At 46.9% G+C, this 17056-nt stretch overlaps 1 protein-coding gene across 1 annotated transcript in view; it reads right to left on the minus strand.

Annotated features, from left to right (window-relative positions):
- Nucleotides 1–12236: 12236 nt before the first annotated feature.
- LOC119382998 (transcription factor AP-4) overlaps nt 12237–17056 on the minus strand; it is a 65902-nt gene continuing 61082 nt past the window's right edge. Inside the window, exon 5 of the mRNA XM_037650954.2 lies at nt 12237–16688. Within this exon, the coding sequence (XP_037506882.1) occupies nt 16128–16688 (561 nt within the window). The 3' untranslated portion in view covers nt 12237–16127. The remainder of the gene's footprint in view (nt 16689–17056) is intronic.

A 17056-nucleotide genomic window follows, 5' to 3' on the forward strand; every position in this document is an offset into this window, starting at 1 on the left:
CACGCAGCGCTGTTGTCAAGTGCTATTGTCAGGCTTTCGCGCCACGCATTCCGCCGTTTTACCTGTAGAAGTATGTACACTGCCGGTTGCTAGATACGACGGAGCACTGCACATTTTCTGGGGACAAAGTCGCGCGACCCCGCCAGAACGTGCGCATCTAGAGTTACTGTATATGCTACCTTTGCATATACAGTAACTCTATGCGCATCCACGGCGTGTCGTCCTCCTTTTGTGCATCTCCTCCACCGCGGAACGGGCGCCTGCTAGCACGCAGCATGCCGAGCGGCGTGTTGTTGTCATGTGGTATGCGCCTTCCTGACCGAGGAGTGGACGTGGAGTGTATTTGGTGCGCTACCCCAAACTCTTTTCGAGTCCCTTATTTCGTGTTTGCAGCGCGTCAGTGGAACACCATAACTAAGAAAACTGCTATAGGTAGGAAGGACACAGGCCACCGCACTGACAAATCTCAATATTTCAAGCATGATTTCAAGCACAAACGGGGAGTGCAAGCCGATACGACGTCTTTGCAGCGCGTCAGTGGAACACCATAAGTGTATTTGGTAGGTGCACACCATAAGTAGAGTGACCTAGAATAGGGGGAGTGTCCAAAGCGCCGCGCGAATACATGGGAGGAGCGAGGGCCTTTTGCGGTGAACTTCCGCGGCGCGGCGCTGCCGTGCCGGACCCGTGGGCTTTCTCCGCGGCGGAAGCCGCGTCAAAGCGGCGAGCGTCTGCTACGCGCGTGATATTTTGGCCGCTATTAGCTAAAATTGTGGAAATTTGGGCAAAATTTAATACTGCGTCACTGTAACATAGTAGTGCAGCGACTCATCACACAGAGAACGCGTTTGTGTGTTTTGAAACGGGGTTTTTGTATATAACCTTGCAGCTGGTTTGTCACCGCATTGGTCCACACTTCCGCGGCTGTTTGAGGAACGCATCCTGCGCGCACTTCATCGTGAGAAAAGGCGCTTAGCTTACTTTCGTGTGGAATGACGAACGTAAACTTGCTGCAGGAGAGAATAAACTGGAGATAACCAGGAGAACATAGCACATATATGCACGTAGTAACTAGCTCATGCATGCTAACGCGTTTGCACCCTTCATATCCTATCTTTTATTTCGTGCATTCGATTAGTTTTACAAGGCTGCCTTCGGCGCTCTGCTGTTTCAAGCCGTTTCATGCGAAGCCGAATGTGTCAGTCGGCGTGGCCGCGGTACCAAAAGTAAAAAATTACTCGCGTAACTCGCGTCTCGTTCACTTGGTATACACGAAAATTGGCACGGAGGAGCACGAATGTACGTATGCCCAACACGACCGATGGGTCATGGCATCACTAACTTGACATGCTTGCCATTTGCGTAACGACTAACAATAATAATATGGTGTATGGCGCGCAAACCCGCTTTCAGCCAGAAATAATTCTGACGATGTGTGGTCTGACGATTTGTTTCCGTCAGGTTATAAAAAACGTGGTGGTCACCAATATCGATGTCAACATGTTGGACTTACCCATACATATTGAAAAAACTGACCGCGTAGGTAAAATGTATGCGAAAAAATTACATGAAAAAAAAAACATGGTTCCTTATGCATTCGCCGGAGATGACTCGAAAACGAAAGCCATCTTTTTCGTCAGTCAATGCATTGATCCTACCTCGCTCCTCTCCGAAAGCTTTCTGCACATAACGTGGTTTCGGACTGCCGACAGGATCGAAGGCTTTGCAAGCTTTCTGCACCTCACCTACTTTTACATTGCCTACATCGGGGGCCGATCATGGAGGAAATGGAAAGCGACCATGTAATGTGATGGCGTTATCATATTACGTCACGTTGAATGACGTCATAGTGACGTCACAAGTTCTGTCGACGTCATCGCGTGATGATTTTGTGCATCACTCGTGTTAGCTACGCGGGACTCCGACGGTCAATTTTCGTGTTTGATGAGGCATCTAAGGCTTCAGCGTTAAAAAAAGACAAACCAAAGAAAATGTAACGATAACAGTGCAACATCGTGTGCCTCACTTCATGTTACGAGCGATCGCCCGAAAACAAACGTGATTCTCAGTTCAGAGCAGCTGATTGCACGCGTCTGCGGTACAAAAGAGGCCTGCTTTACCCGTCTGGTCATCTCTTTATATTTATTCAAGAGATGAGCAGAGTCGCTATTTAAGTACTCCGGAGCTTCAGCACGAAATTGTCGTGGACGCTATATTGAGATCATCAGGAAAAAGCGGGAAATTGCGGTCGGGTGCCCTGTTGGCGCGCACTCAACTGCCGCAGAAACAATTGTATTTTATGTAACTACTCGTCCACATATTTTCGTAAAGTCTCTGAATCGGGTGAACGATAACCTCCGAGAACCGTGAAAACATCTGAAGTTGAGAATGAGCTGTTTGAAACTGTTTTCACTTCGTATGGTGAAGGCTTGAAGCAATGCACGCATCTCGCGCGAACGTTTCATACTGACGCTCAGCGGTCACGTGCTGATATATATATATATATATATATATATATATATATATATATATATATATATATATATATATATATATATATATATATATATATATTTCTTACAGTATTTTCGTTCAGGCAGCTTGTACAGCAAGAATGGGGGCATTTAATTGCAACTTTGTTTCATGATATCTGGATATTTGTAAAGCATTTTCTATATTACGCCTTTTATGCAAAAACTTGTGGAATAAGGTTAGTTTACCTGGCATTGCTTTTCTTTCAAATGTTTGCGCACGGTGAGGCTTGTTGTACGCTACCTCAGAAATAAAAATAAGCCAACAGCATTGCGGTCGTATGGCCGTCTCTACTCTTTTTTACCTTTTTTTTGTTTCCCTTGCGTCCTCCCAGTGTGTTCCGTACATAATAAAGAACTTGTGGAGGCTAATGAATTGTCAAATAAAGCGGTATGCATATGGCTAGCAAACCAGTGGCGACTATGAGTAAAAAGCTCGTGAAGTCACTGCGCCCAAGTATTTCAGCTGACTGCGCGTGCAATTTGCTATTTTTATTACGCTTAATTTGTGAATGCGTGATGCTATTGCCCGATTACTCGTGCGTGTAAGGCTTTTTTTTCGTTCTTTGCTTGTGCGTGTCCGTTTTGCGCGTTTTTACACACGCACCAACGTTCTCGAACTCTGTGACCGGAACTAGGCCACGCTGATACCGCTTGACACATGATTTTTTGCATTCTGTTGTTGCCCCAGCACTAACACAACGTTTAAAGATGGATAAGCTTCATTCCGCACCGCATTACTAAAGTTAAGTAGACTTCAAGTGCCCTATGTGGAAACGCGGCGCAAAAAACTAGAGCGCGTAGCAGACGCCCCTCGCTTTCCGCGCGCTTCCCGAGCGCGGAAAGCCCACGGGTCCGGCGCAGCAGCGGCGCGGCGCGGGAGTTCACGGCAAAAGGCCCACGCGGGAGCCGGCGCTTTGGACACTCCCCCTATTCTAGGTCACCCTACCATAAGTGTATTTGGTATAGCAGTTATGTCGCAACTTTCACAGATGGTAGCGACGCCATGCGGCAGCCGTCGAAACTGTCCTTAAGGGGATGCCCACGCAGCCAGCCCATTCCCGCGTTCAGTCGGCACCACTTCGGCGGTTCGCTGGTGCTTTATTTTTAGTCGCTGGCGAGTTTAACGACGGCTTTTCTGAACACTGTAGTGCACTACTGAAGTCGGACAGGTACTGCGAGTCGTAGTGGCAATTATTTCCTTTATTGTTTCCTCAGTATGGGCAAGAGGTACAAGAATCACAAAATTTGCTGCGTGCCGCAGTGCACACGCCGTGCAGTCAAAGGCGAGGTTTCCTGCTTTGCACGAGCAGTGACCCTGCAAGAGAACAAAAAACATTTGTACTCGCGGCATTTATTTCTGTAGTAGTGAAGAAGCACTTAAGCTGCGTGGGGGATTACTCCATCAAATTTTTTGTCATCAAAATACTTCTTTTGTAGACTGTCGTTTTTTACTTATATTCTGCACTGATCACATATCGTCATTTGTTTATTGACTGGTTTTTATTTCTGTTGCCCACACGCCAATCAATGCGTGGGGCTGCGGATTAGTGCAGCAGCCTACTGGCAGATTTCTTTTCTGTTGTCCTCTATCTGTGAACATATAAATGATGGAAATAAAATTTTGATTTGAAATTAGTGTTTCTGCGGTGATGAAATCAGCTTCCAAGCATGTCTCATCTGCTGTGCTACTCCATAAATCCCGCTTCAGCAGTCAAATACAACGAAGTGCCTTTTGTTTACAAGCGCATAAAAGCAGCGTAGTTTCTGCCGTGCAAAGCAATAATAGAGTTCTAACAGCGACGTCGTGACTGTAGGTACACGGTCGTTCACTCTTAGCTAGATTGTGCGAGCGGATGGCTGGGCTCTTCAGAGCGCCATTGCTTCCGTCGTAGCCGTGCATCGAAGCGAAAATAGGACAAGAAACAGTAGCTTCAGGTTGCTCTACACCTGTCCTACTTTTGCTTCCGTGCAAGGCGCCTCGGACGAACTGATCCTCTAGAGCGCAGCCATCCGCTGGCATGATCTCAGAGTGAACGACCGTGTGCATATACCCCATACCACACGCATCAGCAGCAAGCACTTCGTTCGCGGGCAGCGTTCGGGCCCGGGGAGCAACAGGTGTTTCTGTACTATCTATCAGCGGAAAAAAAAATTACACTTCCATAAGTGCGGTCACACACGCAAAGTCGCCGAGAATACCCCGTCGAAGAAAGGGACACGAGGAAAGCAAACAAGCCAGTACAGTACGTGGACTTACCTTTATCGTTTGGTCGTGCCTGAATAGACCTTTTTCAAGAAATCCCAGAACCCCCCGCGGGCGCGCGAAGCACTAGGGGAAAAGTGTGTACAGCGAACCCGCCGGCTGTTCCGTCGCTCGCTGCTCGTTGGCGCCGTGGGAGCACCAAACGAAAAAAAAAAAAAAAACGCGTCGCCGCCGGTTGACTATTATTAATCCTAAATACTACACATGTCTGAACGCACCTGCATGTATCTCTACGCATGAAATGCGAAAGGAATGATGCAGTCACTGTAGGTATTACCGAGCGGATGTATATCGGATGTAGCAGTTAAGCGGCACGCGAGTTATCACGTGCCGATACATGTCAAAACGTGCTTTCCTGAGCGATGTGAGCTGGAACACCGAATTCGTATTTATTCAATGGTTACTTGTTCACAAGCCGCTATGGCATTTAATGCCACAGCGGCTCGTGATCGGGTTTAACCAAACTGTAGAGAGGTGTTACAGTGTTCAGGTATACAGATGATTATTTGATTTTAATTGACAAGTCACGCGCTGTACAAAGAAGTGAGCACATTCTAAACGTGTTTAAAGAAAAAGGAATGGAACTAAAATTCACTTGCGAGATGCCTTGCTCTGATAATTTGCAGTTTCTTGATACATGCTTTTAAGTTTCACTGCGGAGCATGTTTGCGGGCAGTATAGCCCGCGTTCAGCGAAATCGGTGTTTAATTTCGCGTCGGCGCATTCGAATATTGTTAAACGAGGAATTTTGATGTCATGATTACGCACGGCATTGGAAAAAAACTTGCGCACACAATATGAGCAGTAGTTTCCAGCTGCAAAGTGATCAAAGAGGCGGGATATCCTGCGTATCGTTCTATCAGTTTGCGAAAATCTGTTCGCATGGTAAAGAAAGATTAACACGGACGTCCTCCATCCGTAAATAACGAAGAAACTAGAAATATTTCAGTTCTTCCACATATGTATAAGAAGTCGCATGGCCTGAAGAACGTAGCAAAGCGATGTGGGGGTGAAGGTTGTGTTTGCGCCCCAAATAAGCTTAGTCGCATTAAGGTCGCAGGGGTCTGCGGTGGGCAAAGAAAAATGCGGCCAGAGGCATGCCAATTGTTTTGTAAATTGTGTAGGAGTTAACCGCAAATTTCTCTTTCTTGTGTCCACATGTACATCGGCCAGACTGGTCGAAGTATTAATACGCGCCTCAGCGAGCATCGAAATTCATTGAATGGAGACGTCTCATTTCGCGTCGCTATGTCAGTCATGAAAATGTAATCCCATCTTCGAAAGCACAGTAATTTTGTACCATCAACCTAATCAGACAACGGGAAGAATTTCGGAGGCATATCATGTCACAAATAACGCCACACTTTGTGTCAGTCAACCTTCTCAGTCGTTACAAGACAAGGAATTCAACTTTATTAATCGGCTGTAAGCACCCACCTTGGTTGTTTGACTTTCTGTGCCTCTTTATGACACGCGCGACGCGCTCCCATTTTTGTATATACGCTTTTTTTTTCACTCGTGCAATAAACTTTCAGTTGTGTGTGAGCGCTCAGGTTTGTGCATTTCCTTCCTTGTACTCCTCCTTTCTTTTTTCGCTCTAAGTATTATTCCAACCTCTAGTTATAGCACCAATGAAGCTTAGTAAGCACTTGTCGTTCCTTACATATATGGTGCGAGCGACGCAATGAATGTATCTCATTTCCCTAAATGCCGACTACACTTTCTAGTGTACTCTTTAAATATCAGAACCACATAATGTACTCGTCGACAATGTCGATGAACGTTGATTCCAAATGCATCCGCGAATCATAGACCGCTCCTGCACTTCATAGGCAACCGAGTTGTATTTTTTTTTTTATTTATGCCGCAAGGCGCACTGCGCCCCCCCCCCCCCCCCCCCCCAATAAAAAAATAATGAAAAGTGACGCTTCTGAGCCGCTCAACTAGTCGAACAGTGGGACAGAGGGAAATCGTCGAGAGGCTGTCGCAGCTAAATACTGAAGTTCGTGATTGAATTGCGCAGTAAACATGTTGCACCTTGCCAAATTCACTCCGTCTAAGAAGTCCTGGCGCGGCGCAAGCGGAAAGCTACAGCGCGAGGCCCGCGCGCTCATCGAGGCGGCTGCTGCGGCGTACACACATTTCCCATGACCGCTAGCGCGCCCGTTGGTGGAGCTTGTGTGCTTGAAAAAGGTCTATTCGAGCCACAGCTCGTGTGGGCATTTCCGCAGTTGGAAAGACTGCAGGCATAATCCTTGTACGACGAAGCTGTGCATTCCTTCACACCACAGCAAATGATATGCCAGGCGTTCAAAACATCTCCTCCTTCAAAAGTACACCGCACACGCGTTTCTCAACCCGCAATGTGCGATGTAATACATCCAAGAGTAAATGACCTCCTAAAAAAAGCCGTGACAACACGACTGCTGTAGCCGAAAGACTACGCGGTTCGAAGTGACAGACACACTCTCAGGTGGCGTCGGAACGGTCCCCTAAACGACAGCCATATTGGATTTCCACTAGCGCCCTCTCTAGGCCGTGAAAGTTGCGATGTGCTTGAAATCATGCTTGAAGCTACGTGTGAATTTCACCTGTAGATGTGGCTTCTTGGAAGCAACTCTCGCTCTGAGGTGAAGCCACACTTGCCTGAAGCAAAGTCGTACGAACGCGTTCCGCAGTGCAGTGAAGTCGCACCGCGCTTCTACAGTGAGCTGTTAACATAGTCGCTTTATAAACATAATTTCATTGAACGTCAGCTGTAGTGGTTCAGTTTGTAGGTCTTTTTAGGGGCGAAGCTCCTTAAAGGGGCACCCGTTCGTCCCTCGTAGTGCGTAACCAGTCTTAACGCTAGTACCAGATCTTGACCTCCAAGGTGGTGCCGGTGGGAGATTTCTCCTGTGCGTGATTAAACAATAAAAATTTTGTTCAAAACGCCGTTGATTGATGAAATAAACCAATGAAAGACGCCAGATGTTTTCTAAAAGCAAAACGAAAAGACGCCAGATGTTTCTAAAGCAAAACGAAAAGACGCCAGCTGCTTAACGAAATACGCCAGATGTTTTCTAAAGCAATGGTTTTCTAAACAATGAAAATTCACAGCGTACATGTAAAATTAAAGTGAGCTGCAAGTCGTCATAACTCTCATCGAACCTTTAGTATAAACGCGCCCGATCTCACGTCGGTGATAATGTACTGGGCAGAATTCACGGAAGATTCACGGTTTACCGATGAACCTCCGCAGCTTCGCCCACTCATCATCATTCACTCCGTGGATATGCTGTGATTTTTTTACGGAGTTGCCTCGCAGGCAAGAGAGCGAATGTACTGAGGCACAGGAAACCTTAAAGCTCGTAAATACTTAATAAAGTCGGATAAACCCTGATATAGAGAGGGCGATAACAAATGCAATTAACATTTCGTTAGCTAGCACGACGGGTTTCGGATGGGCGATGTAGCTTTCCCGTGACGTCACACACAAGCACACCCGCGCACGAGAGTGTCGTCATCGCGGACGCATTTCAGCAGCGTTCAGTTATAAACACGAATAAAAATGTTCTGACCGCCGGGTTTGAGCTCTGGGCCCCTAGTAGCGAGGCCTGATGCTCCACCGGCTACGTAACAGGCGTTTATTATTTTTTAGATGCGAAGTATCTTAAGGCGGAGCTCAATCCGGTGGTGGTGGTGGTGGTGTGCGGCGTGACCACCCTTACTGCGCATACCCTCTCCACACACCTCCTCTCCTCTCCACTCCCCCTCACCATTCCCCATGTCCTCTACCCCTCTCCCCTTCTCCTCTCCCACACCCCTCTCCGCTGCTCCTCTCCCATACCCTTCTCCCCTCCCTCTTTCCCCTCTTCCTCTGAAACGCGGGCTAGACATGCCGAAATTCTCTCCTGCGCAACGCCGCGATGAGCACCAGCGCATGCGCGTCCCCTTCCCCTCTCTCTCCTCTTCTACGCTGCCCCCCTCTCGCACGCCTGCCGACCGCGTTCCCCGCTCGCCCTGTGAGAATTAACGGCCAGGCTAGATGGAAGATACGACGCGCGTAGCGTCCCTCTTCGCGTTCCACGACGCGAGGTCGGTAGCATGCCCAACGAACGCCAACGGAACGCGATCGTGCAAGTGCTCCGGTTTCGCATCGCCTCATGGTCCCCTTTAGCGGGAGATGGTGTAATTTTTTTCTTTGCAACATCCCGCCTTCGCTACCAACTCCCCTACCTGTAAGCCAGAAAGATCCGCTCAAGCTTGGTGCTCATGCTTCGCAAGGCGACAAAGGCACTTTGCACATTGATTAGCACTACCACAACTCATCTCATGCAACTATAGCGTTCACAGCACCACTGAGGTAATCATTAATGCAATCGAGAGATCCATCGCACCCTTACATTGCAAGGTTCTTCCATTCTTGACCAGCTGGGCTTTCATATTCCGGACACCCCTAGCTATACCGCCAGTGGTGTAGCCAGAGCGCACTGGCGTAGCCATTTCTTCTTCTTGATGTCGACTAAGATGTCCTTAACACCCGTTTGTTCCCTGACCCACTCTGCTCTGTCCTTGTCCCTTGACCTATCGTTTTCCTTTCCATGGCTCGCTGCGTCATACTCAATTTAAGTTGAACCCTCTTCGTAAGCAAGCCTCCGGGTTTCTGCTCTGTAGGTAAGTAGCGGTAAAGTGCAGCTATATCTTACTCTCGCGTACTCTTCTCGATTCCCGATACCTTCCACTCCTTCGGCTGTGCGGCCGACGCAATCTACTACCCTGCGAGCACAACAGTACCTGGTAGACTTCGAAAGCGCAGCGCTGAGAAGCCGCACCAGCGAGAGCCTGAACTGAGGGTCTCTGCACACGGGGGGGTTGGGGGGGGTTCGAACTCCCCCCGAAATGTTTCAGTTTTGCAGTTTTGCTTACGTATATATACACGCACACATACAAACGCACGCACGAACATACATAAAGTATGGTTGAACCCCCCCCCCCCCCCCCGAAAAAAATTTCTGGCTACGCCCCTGCTGCAGATGCCCGAGTATACAAACTTACTCTCTCTCTCTCAGGTTTCCTCAAGAATTTCCTTCGTGCAAGCCAGAGCGTTGAGACGCTTGGCGCGTCTGAACCTTTATGCCATTCACATTGACAATGACACACCAGTCAAGTTCTCCCGTAATTTTTTCTTGCTGCTGGAAAAGAGGGGGCCTGGGGTACTGGTCACTAGGCAACGCGTAGTCGGAATTTTTTTTTTTTTTCATTGGGGTCGGGGCGGGGGGTTCGGGGTGTTGTCCAACCCTTCTTTATGTATGTTCGTGGGTGTGTTTGTGTGCGTGCACGTATATATCTGCACACGAAAATTAAAAAAAAATTATGGCTTCAATCCACGTTGTGAAGGTGGTTGGACAGCGAAGCTGTGAACGACACCCAGAACGATTACTCATTGCGACGTCACTTGAATGGTCTTGCGCATTAGAATCATACATAAGTGAGATTGCATGGCGTCTGACCTTCTCCGGGAGCGATGGCCAAGAAGTGCGTCTGGTTTTGCAGATCGGCCGTGTATGTTTCATCGTACACAACCGTCTGACTCGACGCGTTCATAGCCATGACTATACGGGGCAAGTGGAGAAGAACGTCTAAATTTAGAATCTGCGCCCTTGAAACGGTTAATAGCATTGTACCTTCGTCGCTTACGCTGAGCGCATATGAGGAGCGGCGTCGAGAACGTCTATTAAATTTAGAATTTACATTCTTGAAATGGAGCGTCCGAGCATGACGCCGTTTTTCAAGTGCAGAGCACTTTAGGGGCTCGGCTTGTCGTCCACCCATACATCTCATGTGGCGTGATCACGCTCGCAGTAGGCGCTCAATACAGGCCATAACAAGGCTAGCAATGCTCAAAACCGGGTTAAAATGAGCGAACAAGGTCTAAAATAATCTAATTAACAGAAATAACCCAGAAGTAATCGCAATAGCTAACTAAAAATTGCTAAAAACGTTTCGGAAACCTGCGCCGACTCCGGGGCCGCTCGAGAGAGGGCGCCATCACCTCGGCAAGCGTAGAGTTACTGTATATGCTACCTTTAGGTAGCATCATATAACTAAAGGTAGCATATACAGGAACTCTAGGCAAGCGAATGCCCCTCCTCCTACGCTTCGCCGGCGCTGCGTCGCTACATCTGCTGGAGGAAACAACCTCACGGAACTCGCTGTAGACGACGCGTATCTCAACTGCCGCAATAAGCAGGAAGTCGATAAAGCGCAGCCACGCATTTTATTTCACGAGGAGCGGCGTCGAGGACGTCTATTTAATTTAAAATCTGCTCCTTTGAAACGGAGCGTCCGAGCACGACGCCGTTTTTTTTTTTTTTTGCCAACGGAGACGAAACCGTTGGGGGGTAGAGGTATATATACTGCTTCGCTGTAATTGAACCCCTCAAGCCACCCTCCTGGCTGGCAGCGAGTGCAAGATTATTCATTGAATCAGGACAATGACCTTACATCTGGCCCTTAGTTTCTCATGAATTCTTCACCTTGGCTAAACTCGTTATAGGCAATATTGTCTAAGTTGCACTACTGGAGACAGGTTAATGTTTTTCTTTCACACTATATAGTTGCTTGATAGAAGATTTGAGCATGAGAGTCAGCAGATATTGTGCAGGGTTCCAAATTATGGCCTCCGATACCCGGCAAGCACACTGTACGATCACGGAGGTTGTGCCCAGGCGCTACAACACTGGCTCCCAGCATTCTGCATCATTTCCGATAAACGGCGAAGACCTTTTTTTTCTTGTTTCATTCTCATGTCTCGGTATCAAAAACGACATTTTTACGAACTTTTCACGACGGGCCTATTCATATTTCAAAAGTTCATTTTGTGCAGAGGTTACTCAATACCTACACTATTAAAATCTTTAGCACTAACAGCAACTCAGTTTTGATACAAAGGTACGGGGAAAACATTTTACGAATGAATGTCTTGTCTAATCTACGTGTAAAATGAAGCAACTTTTTATTTTTTGTATGAAGCTAAAGTTATGTAACCCATTTCACACATGCAACTCAGATTTGCACTGGAGACGCGTATGCCGCACGTTCACGTTAAAATGACTCATCCCTGAAAGAGTGCTTCATTGGAAAAGTTCCATTCCGAGTCTTATATGCCAAAATTAGAATCTAATCACGAGGCATGCTGTTGTTGGAAGACTCAATATTTAAGTTTTGCTCATCTGTGCTTCGTTTTTGTATCACGAGCATACCCCAATAATCAACTCAAGCCTGTATCGCCAGTTTCTGTGTTAGTACAGGAAGCACCTCTACATGGACAGCATGGTGCTTAAACATTACCCTGCATTCAGCTAACAAGGAATGAGATTGTGTGGGAACACGCAAAGCACTGCGGAGTAGATGAAACTCCAGTGATGCTTTGCCAATGACAGATACAAGACATGATATCAGTACTGACAAACATTTATTACACAAAAAGCTAGGAACGACACTTGGAGACATGATTTGAGACGTAACATTTGGTTGGGGCCCAGACTTTTGCAGACCCAACGTAGCTGAACACAAGCTTTTGTAAAACTTTTTCTCAACACTTCCACTGATCAATGAAGCATAAAAGAAACACAATGAAGAAAATAATTTATAACGAAAAGGTTCACAATTTTTTTTTCACACGTGGATGGCATAAGAAAAAAGAATCTACAATGCACAGTTGAATGTTGGACGTTGGCCTTCTATGAACACAAGTTATGGGCTTCACGATAAAACCAATATAATATCAAACAGAGGTGAACAATAAAAAGTAGATCTAACATTTTCTGCACACGATTCTTAAGGTACAGTAACCAAATTTGAAACGATGGGCCCTCCCACAGAAACTCACAGCAATACCTTCACTAGCACACGTGAAAAGTAACACATGCACCGATACAAAGATATACAAAAGACGGCAAACGGGACAAGCAAACAAACAAATGAACAAAAAAAGTCAAAAACGAGAGCCGGTGAACATATGTACAAATGGTTCTCAATTCCAATGCCTTAACACAATAGTAAAGAGAAAAATGACGGTACAAAAAAACACGTTTATCTGATAAAACAAGCACTTCGAAAAATAAATGTCAACTATGAATTTACAATGGATGGAAAAGATGGCGAATCAGAGAGAACACAGAGCAAAGCTCAGACAGAAGACCCAAGCAACAACATGAGGGGAGAGAAGAGCGGATGTAGACTAATGACGAATTCCACCAATCGATCTGGGAAAAGCCTTTTTCTTTTTGCTCTGCGGCCAATAGAACTTGTTTAATTCCAATGGACGAATCGTGGTTGGTTTGAACTTTTGACATGTTGTTTCATTAAGCTTTTATGCTGCAAGAGATCGATTGCTCTTGCAGCAACGTCGGGCAGTATCTGGAAGTTCCGAAGTGTGACGCATTACTGCTTACGACAACTTTGGCAATGATCTGTAGGTGAGAGCTACGTGTTCCAGTCCGTGAAATCTGAGCTTAATAAAGCAGCTCCTCCAAGATGACAATTGGAATTCGCCATAACAAACACTTGGCATGGTGGCTACAGCTCTCTCGTTAACATGGTATTTAATTAAAACGAGGTGGTCCTAGAGACTCACGGAAAGAGAGGGGAAAAAAAAGAAATGCGTATACAAATCTTTTTTTTAAGCCTTCGCCCTCCACCCTCGCGTATAAAAAACTCTCACTCTCTCGCCACCTCAACTTAGATGCTGCAAATGTTGCCTATGTGTGGTAATAATGAACAATGCACAGAGGAATCCGGCGTTGCGCGGACCTAACACCAACCGACGACTACACTCGCTCTGGCGAGCAGTGGCCGTATGTGGTGTGGCAGCGGTTGACATGAGATATAAATTAGGATGGGTGTACACATCTGTGACATGAGTGAATGTTGTGAATGTTATACCCACCTGGTTATAACTCTCTCTCGCATCTACACATTCACACATGCCAAAAGAAAACAAACTCTCACTCAAAAAAAAAAAAAGAAAATCGAAATGCACGCTAAAGAATGAAGCTTATGCAAGCGTTTAATGCCGCGAGTGGAAATAATTAACCTCGGAACACAAGACTGCCCAAAGTGCTGCTGGGCCGACGCAACTACATGAACGTAATGGCAGGAAGACGCAACGAAAAAAAGCCTTTCGAAGTAAGCACGGATATGACACATTAATAAGAACACAGCGCTGTTTTATCCGATCAAGTCTTAACACTATTCGAAAGCAGCCACCACTGCCTCTAGATTTGCATTGAGGTAAGAAATCTCAGCTTCGAAGCAAGGGTAAACGAGGAAAACAAACGAAAGAAAAGAGGGAAAAAAATGCATTACCCGTAAAATTCACAGGCTCTCTCACAACGGCCATCCCCACCAAATGGAGGCGTCCTGACGGTGTGTCGTGTCGTTCAGATGGGCGTGTCCAAGTGTGACTGTCGTGTTCATGTGGGTGGCATGTGTTTGTGACAATGAATGCAAATGCATCAAGAAATGGAGCTCAACGCTAGATGAATGCTACCTTACAGGGATGACGTCTGCCGAGATTCATACACGGGGACAAAGATTTAAAAAATAATAAAGGCGGACTAGGTTAAAAAAAAATCCAAGAGCCACATGTGTACTTAAAATGAATTGAAAAGAAGAAAAGAATGTATATGACGTCATAAATATAACGGCAGATGGCACACGCACACCACTACAAATACAGCTTCTCACAAACGCATTTCGATCATGAAGTTTTCCGAGAGAAGAATGGACATACACTGATCTCTATTCCTTGGAAGAGGTTAAAGTTATGAGCTATGCACAGTGCGAACCATGAATATGCCACAAGAGGAAGGAGCACAGAGAAACAACACAACTGCTAGAATGTTTTTTGCTCTGTCGCTGTCACCAACGTATGAACACTTCACACACAAAAACAAATCAGTGTGCTGATGCAGACAGGAAAAAAAAATAACTCAGTAATAAAGGTTGCCAGACAAGCTTTTTTTTAACCCTATGAGACAATGAGTGAGGCATGCTTGCAGCCAGCTTGCATGATCTGATGTGTACAGGTAAGTGCGCCGTATAATATATATTTATACATATACATGTATAGTTTCTTTGTATACTGCAAAAAACTGCTTTGAGTGAAAAAATTTAAACTCCTCCTCTCTCTCTCTCTCTCCCCAAAGGAACCACCCACAGACCATTGCACTAGACTTGCACGATTTTTTCTTACACTGTACAGCCCCCAAGAATCCTTCCCCGCCCCATATATTACAGACTAAATGGAAGCAAGATCCACCATTCCGCTGTGCTTCTGCTATCGCTGTTCTCCGTCACCTTTTCGTCGCTCTGTTCCCTCTCTTTTTTTCTCTGTCCCCCACCTCCTCTCTCTCTTGCCTTCATCAGATCGCAAATCACAATGTGTGTCCAAGTATACACTGGTACAGTCTGCACTCTCGAAGACAATGAGAGCGCAGTACGGCTTATTCCGCCAATGCCACGAGCTGAAGGACCCTGGCGAAGCTTTTACGGGGTCAATCAGCGCAGAACCCAACTAACAAATAAAAAGGAAAGCATCGATACAAACCTATGTACACCGCTCGCGTTAGCTGACAAAACATTCTCGAATGTTGAACGAGAGTTGTACACTAACAGACCAGGCTTATCCCACTGAACAATGACAGCATAATGAAACAAGAACAAACCCTGCAGGGGGCAACCAAATTTTGTATGTCGAGGTAGTGAGCTAACTTCAAAACTCTGGCACGATAACATGGCCACATTTACTACCGGCCACTAAATAATCGTAAACAGCTCTTTTGGCATGTTTTGTTAGAATGGTAAGGAGTGAATAAAAAAGAAGGGGGGAAAGAAGAACAAACACAAAACCTTGCTGCCGCTTCAGTCCAGAGATAGCAAAAGAACAAGTTGTGTAAAATGGCATTTAAGCTATGTAAAACGAACCAGGAGGCAGTGAGAGCATCGCCCGACAAAAGTTTTACACGAGTTTTCTTTTTGTCCCCATAACCTGGAATGCACTTTCTCAGAAGTGTCTCGGCATGTCCCCTTACCCCGCCCGCGCAATGTCAAACACCTGAAAACGCTGTGGTGTGGTATACGTATATGTGTGTCCTTGTCCGTGTGTGTGTTTTTGTATATGTGTGTCTCCACTGGTGGCCCTCTTGTGTTATGTGTGGGTGTGTACCCTCCGAATTTGTTTTTCTTTTTTTGTTGCGGCCAAGCAATAGCGCAGAAGAGCGAGAGAGGGTGAACCGGGCTCCCCCCACCCCTGGGAGAAAATGGCCTCCACGGAGAGACAGCCGTTAAGAGTGGTTGGCCACAATGACCCCGGGCCGGCGCGTCGCCGTACCGCACTGGATCACCTGCTGACGCAGCGCAGGCTCGTGAACCACCAGGACATTTAAGCTGCTGCGCAGCATGCTGCCGTCGCCGCCGGGGGTGCTCATACGCTCGGGGGCGGCGGTGCTGTGGGGTTCGTCGTCGCGAAACAGGTGATCCCCCTCGAGGTGCCGAATGGCCTCCACGATGGTTTCCAAGTTTTGGCGAGACGTGCTGGCATGGTACGGCGACGTGCATGGAGAGGACTGAAGCGGCGGCGCAACAGCCTCCTCCCGAACAACCATGGTGGGCGCCACTGTCACCGCAGCAGGCGCTGCAGGCTGCATGGAGTGTGTGCTCAGGTCCTGGGGCAGATCGACCGTGGGGCTGGGCAGAGGCTCTGCCGGCTGTGGGTGCGCCCTCGGCGGGCTGGCAGCGCCTGCTGGTATGGCGACAGGCGCCGGTGCCGGAGAGAACTGTGGTGTCACCAGTTCGGGAGGAGACTGTGCCACCACCACGGCAGTCTGTGTTGTGTCAGTGACTTCCTGCAAAGTTCAAAAAGAGAGAGGCAACAATTTTAAGCTTTGACCCTTCATTGAGCATGACATTCAAAAGATTCATCTGCTGCAAATTGGGATGCTGACGCAGGTGATGCAGCCAACATAAGGAGCTACATGTAGAGTTCGAAGAAGCCAACAGAAAAGCACTCAATGAAGAGCAAAGACTCAAGAGGGGCGTCCAAGATGATACAACTGCTTTACAAACAGGGGCTGCAAAATGTTAGCAAAAAGCAACGAAAAGTGGTGTCAGTGGCAAAAAGTAAATGAAAGCAGTCAGCAGAAGCAGTGGCCAACTGTCCACTGTTTTCTCGTGAAGGAAAGAGACTGTCATGCACTACCTCCTTACTCCCCCA

Source organism: Rhipicephalus sanguineus, chromosome 2 (genome assembly GCF_013339695.2).
Source record: "Rhipicephalus sanguineus isolate Rsan-2018 chromosome 2, BIME_Rsan_1.4, whole genome shotgun sequence".
NCBI classification, from domain to species: Eukaryota; Metazoa; Arthropoda; class Arachnida; order Ixodida; family Ixodidae; genus Rhipicephalus; species Rhipicephalus sanguineus.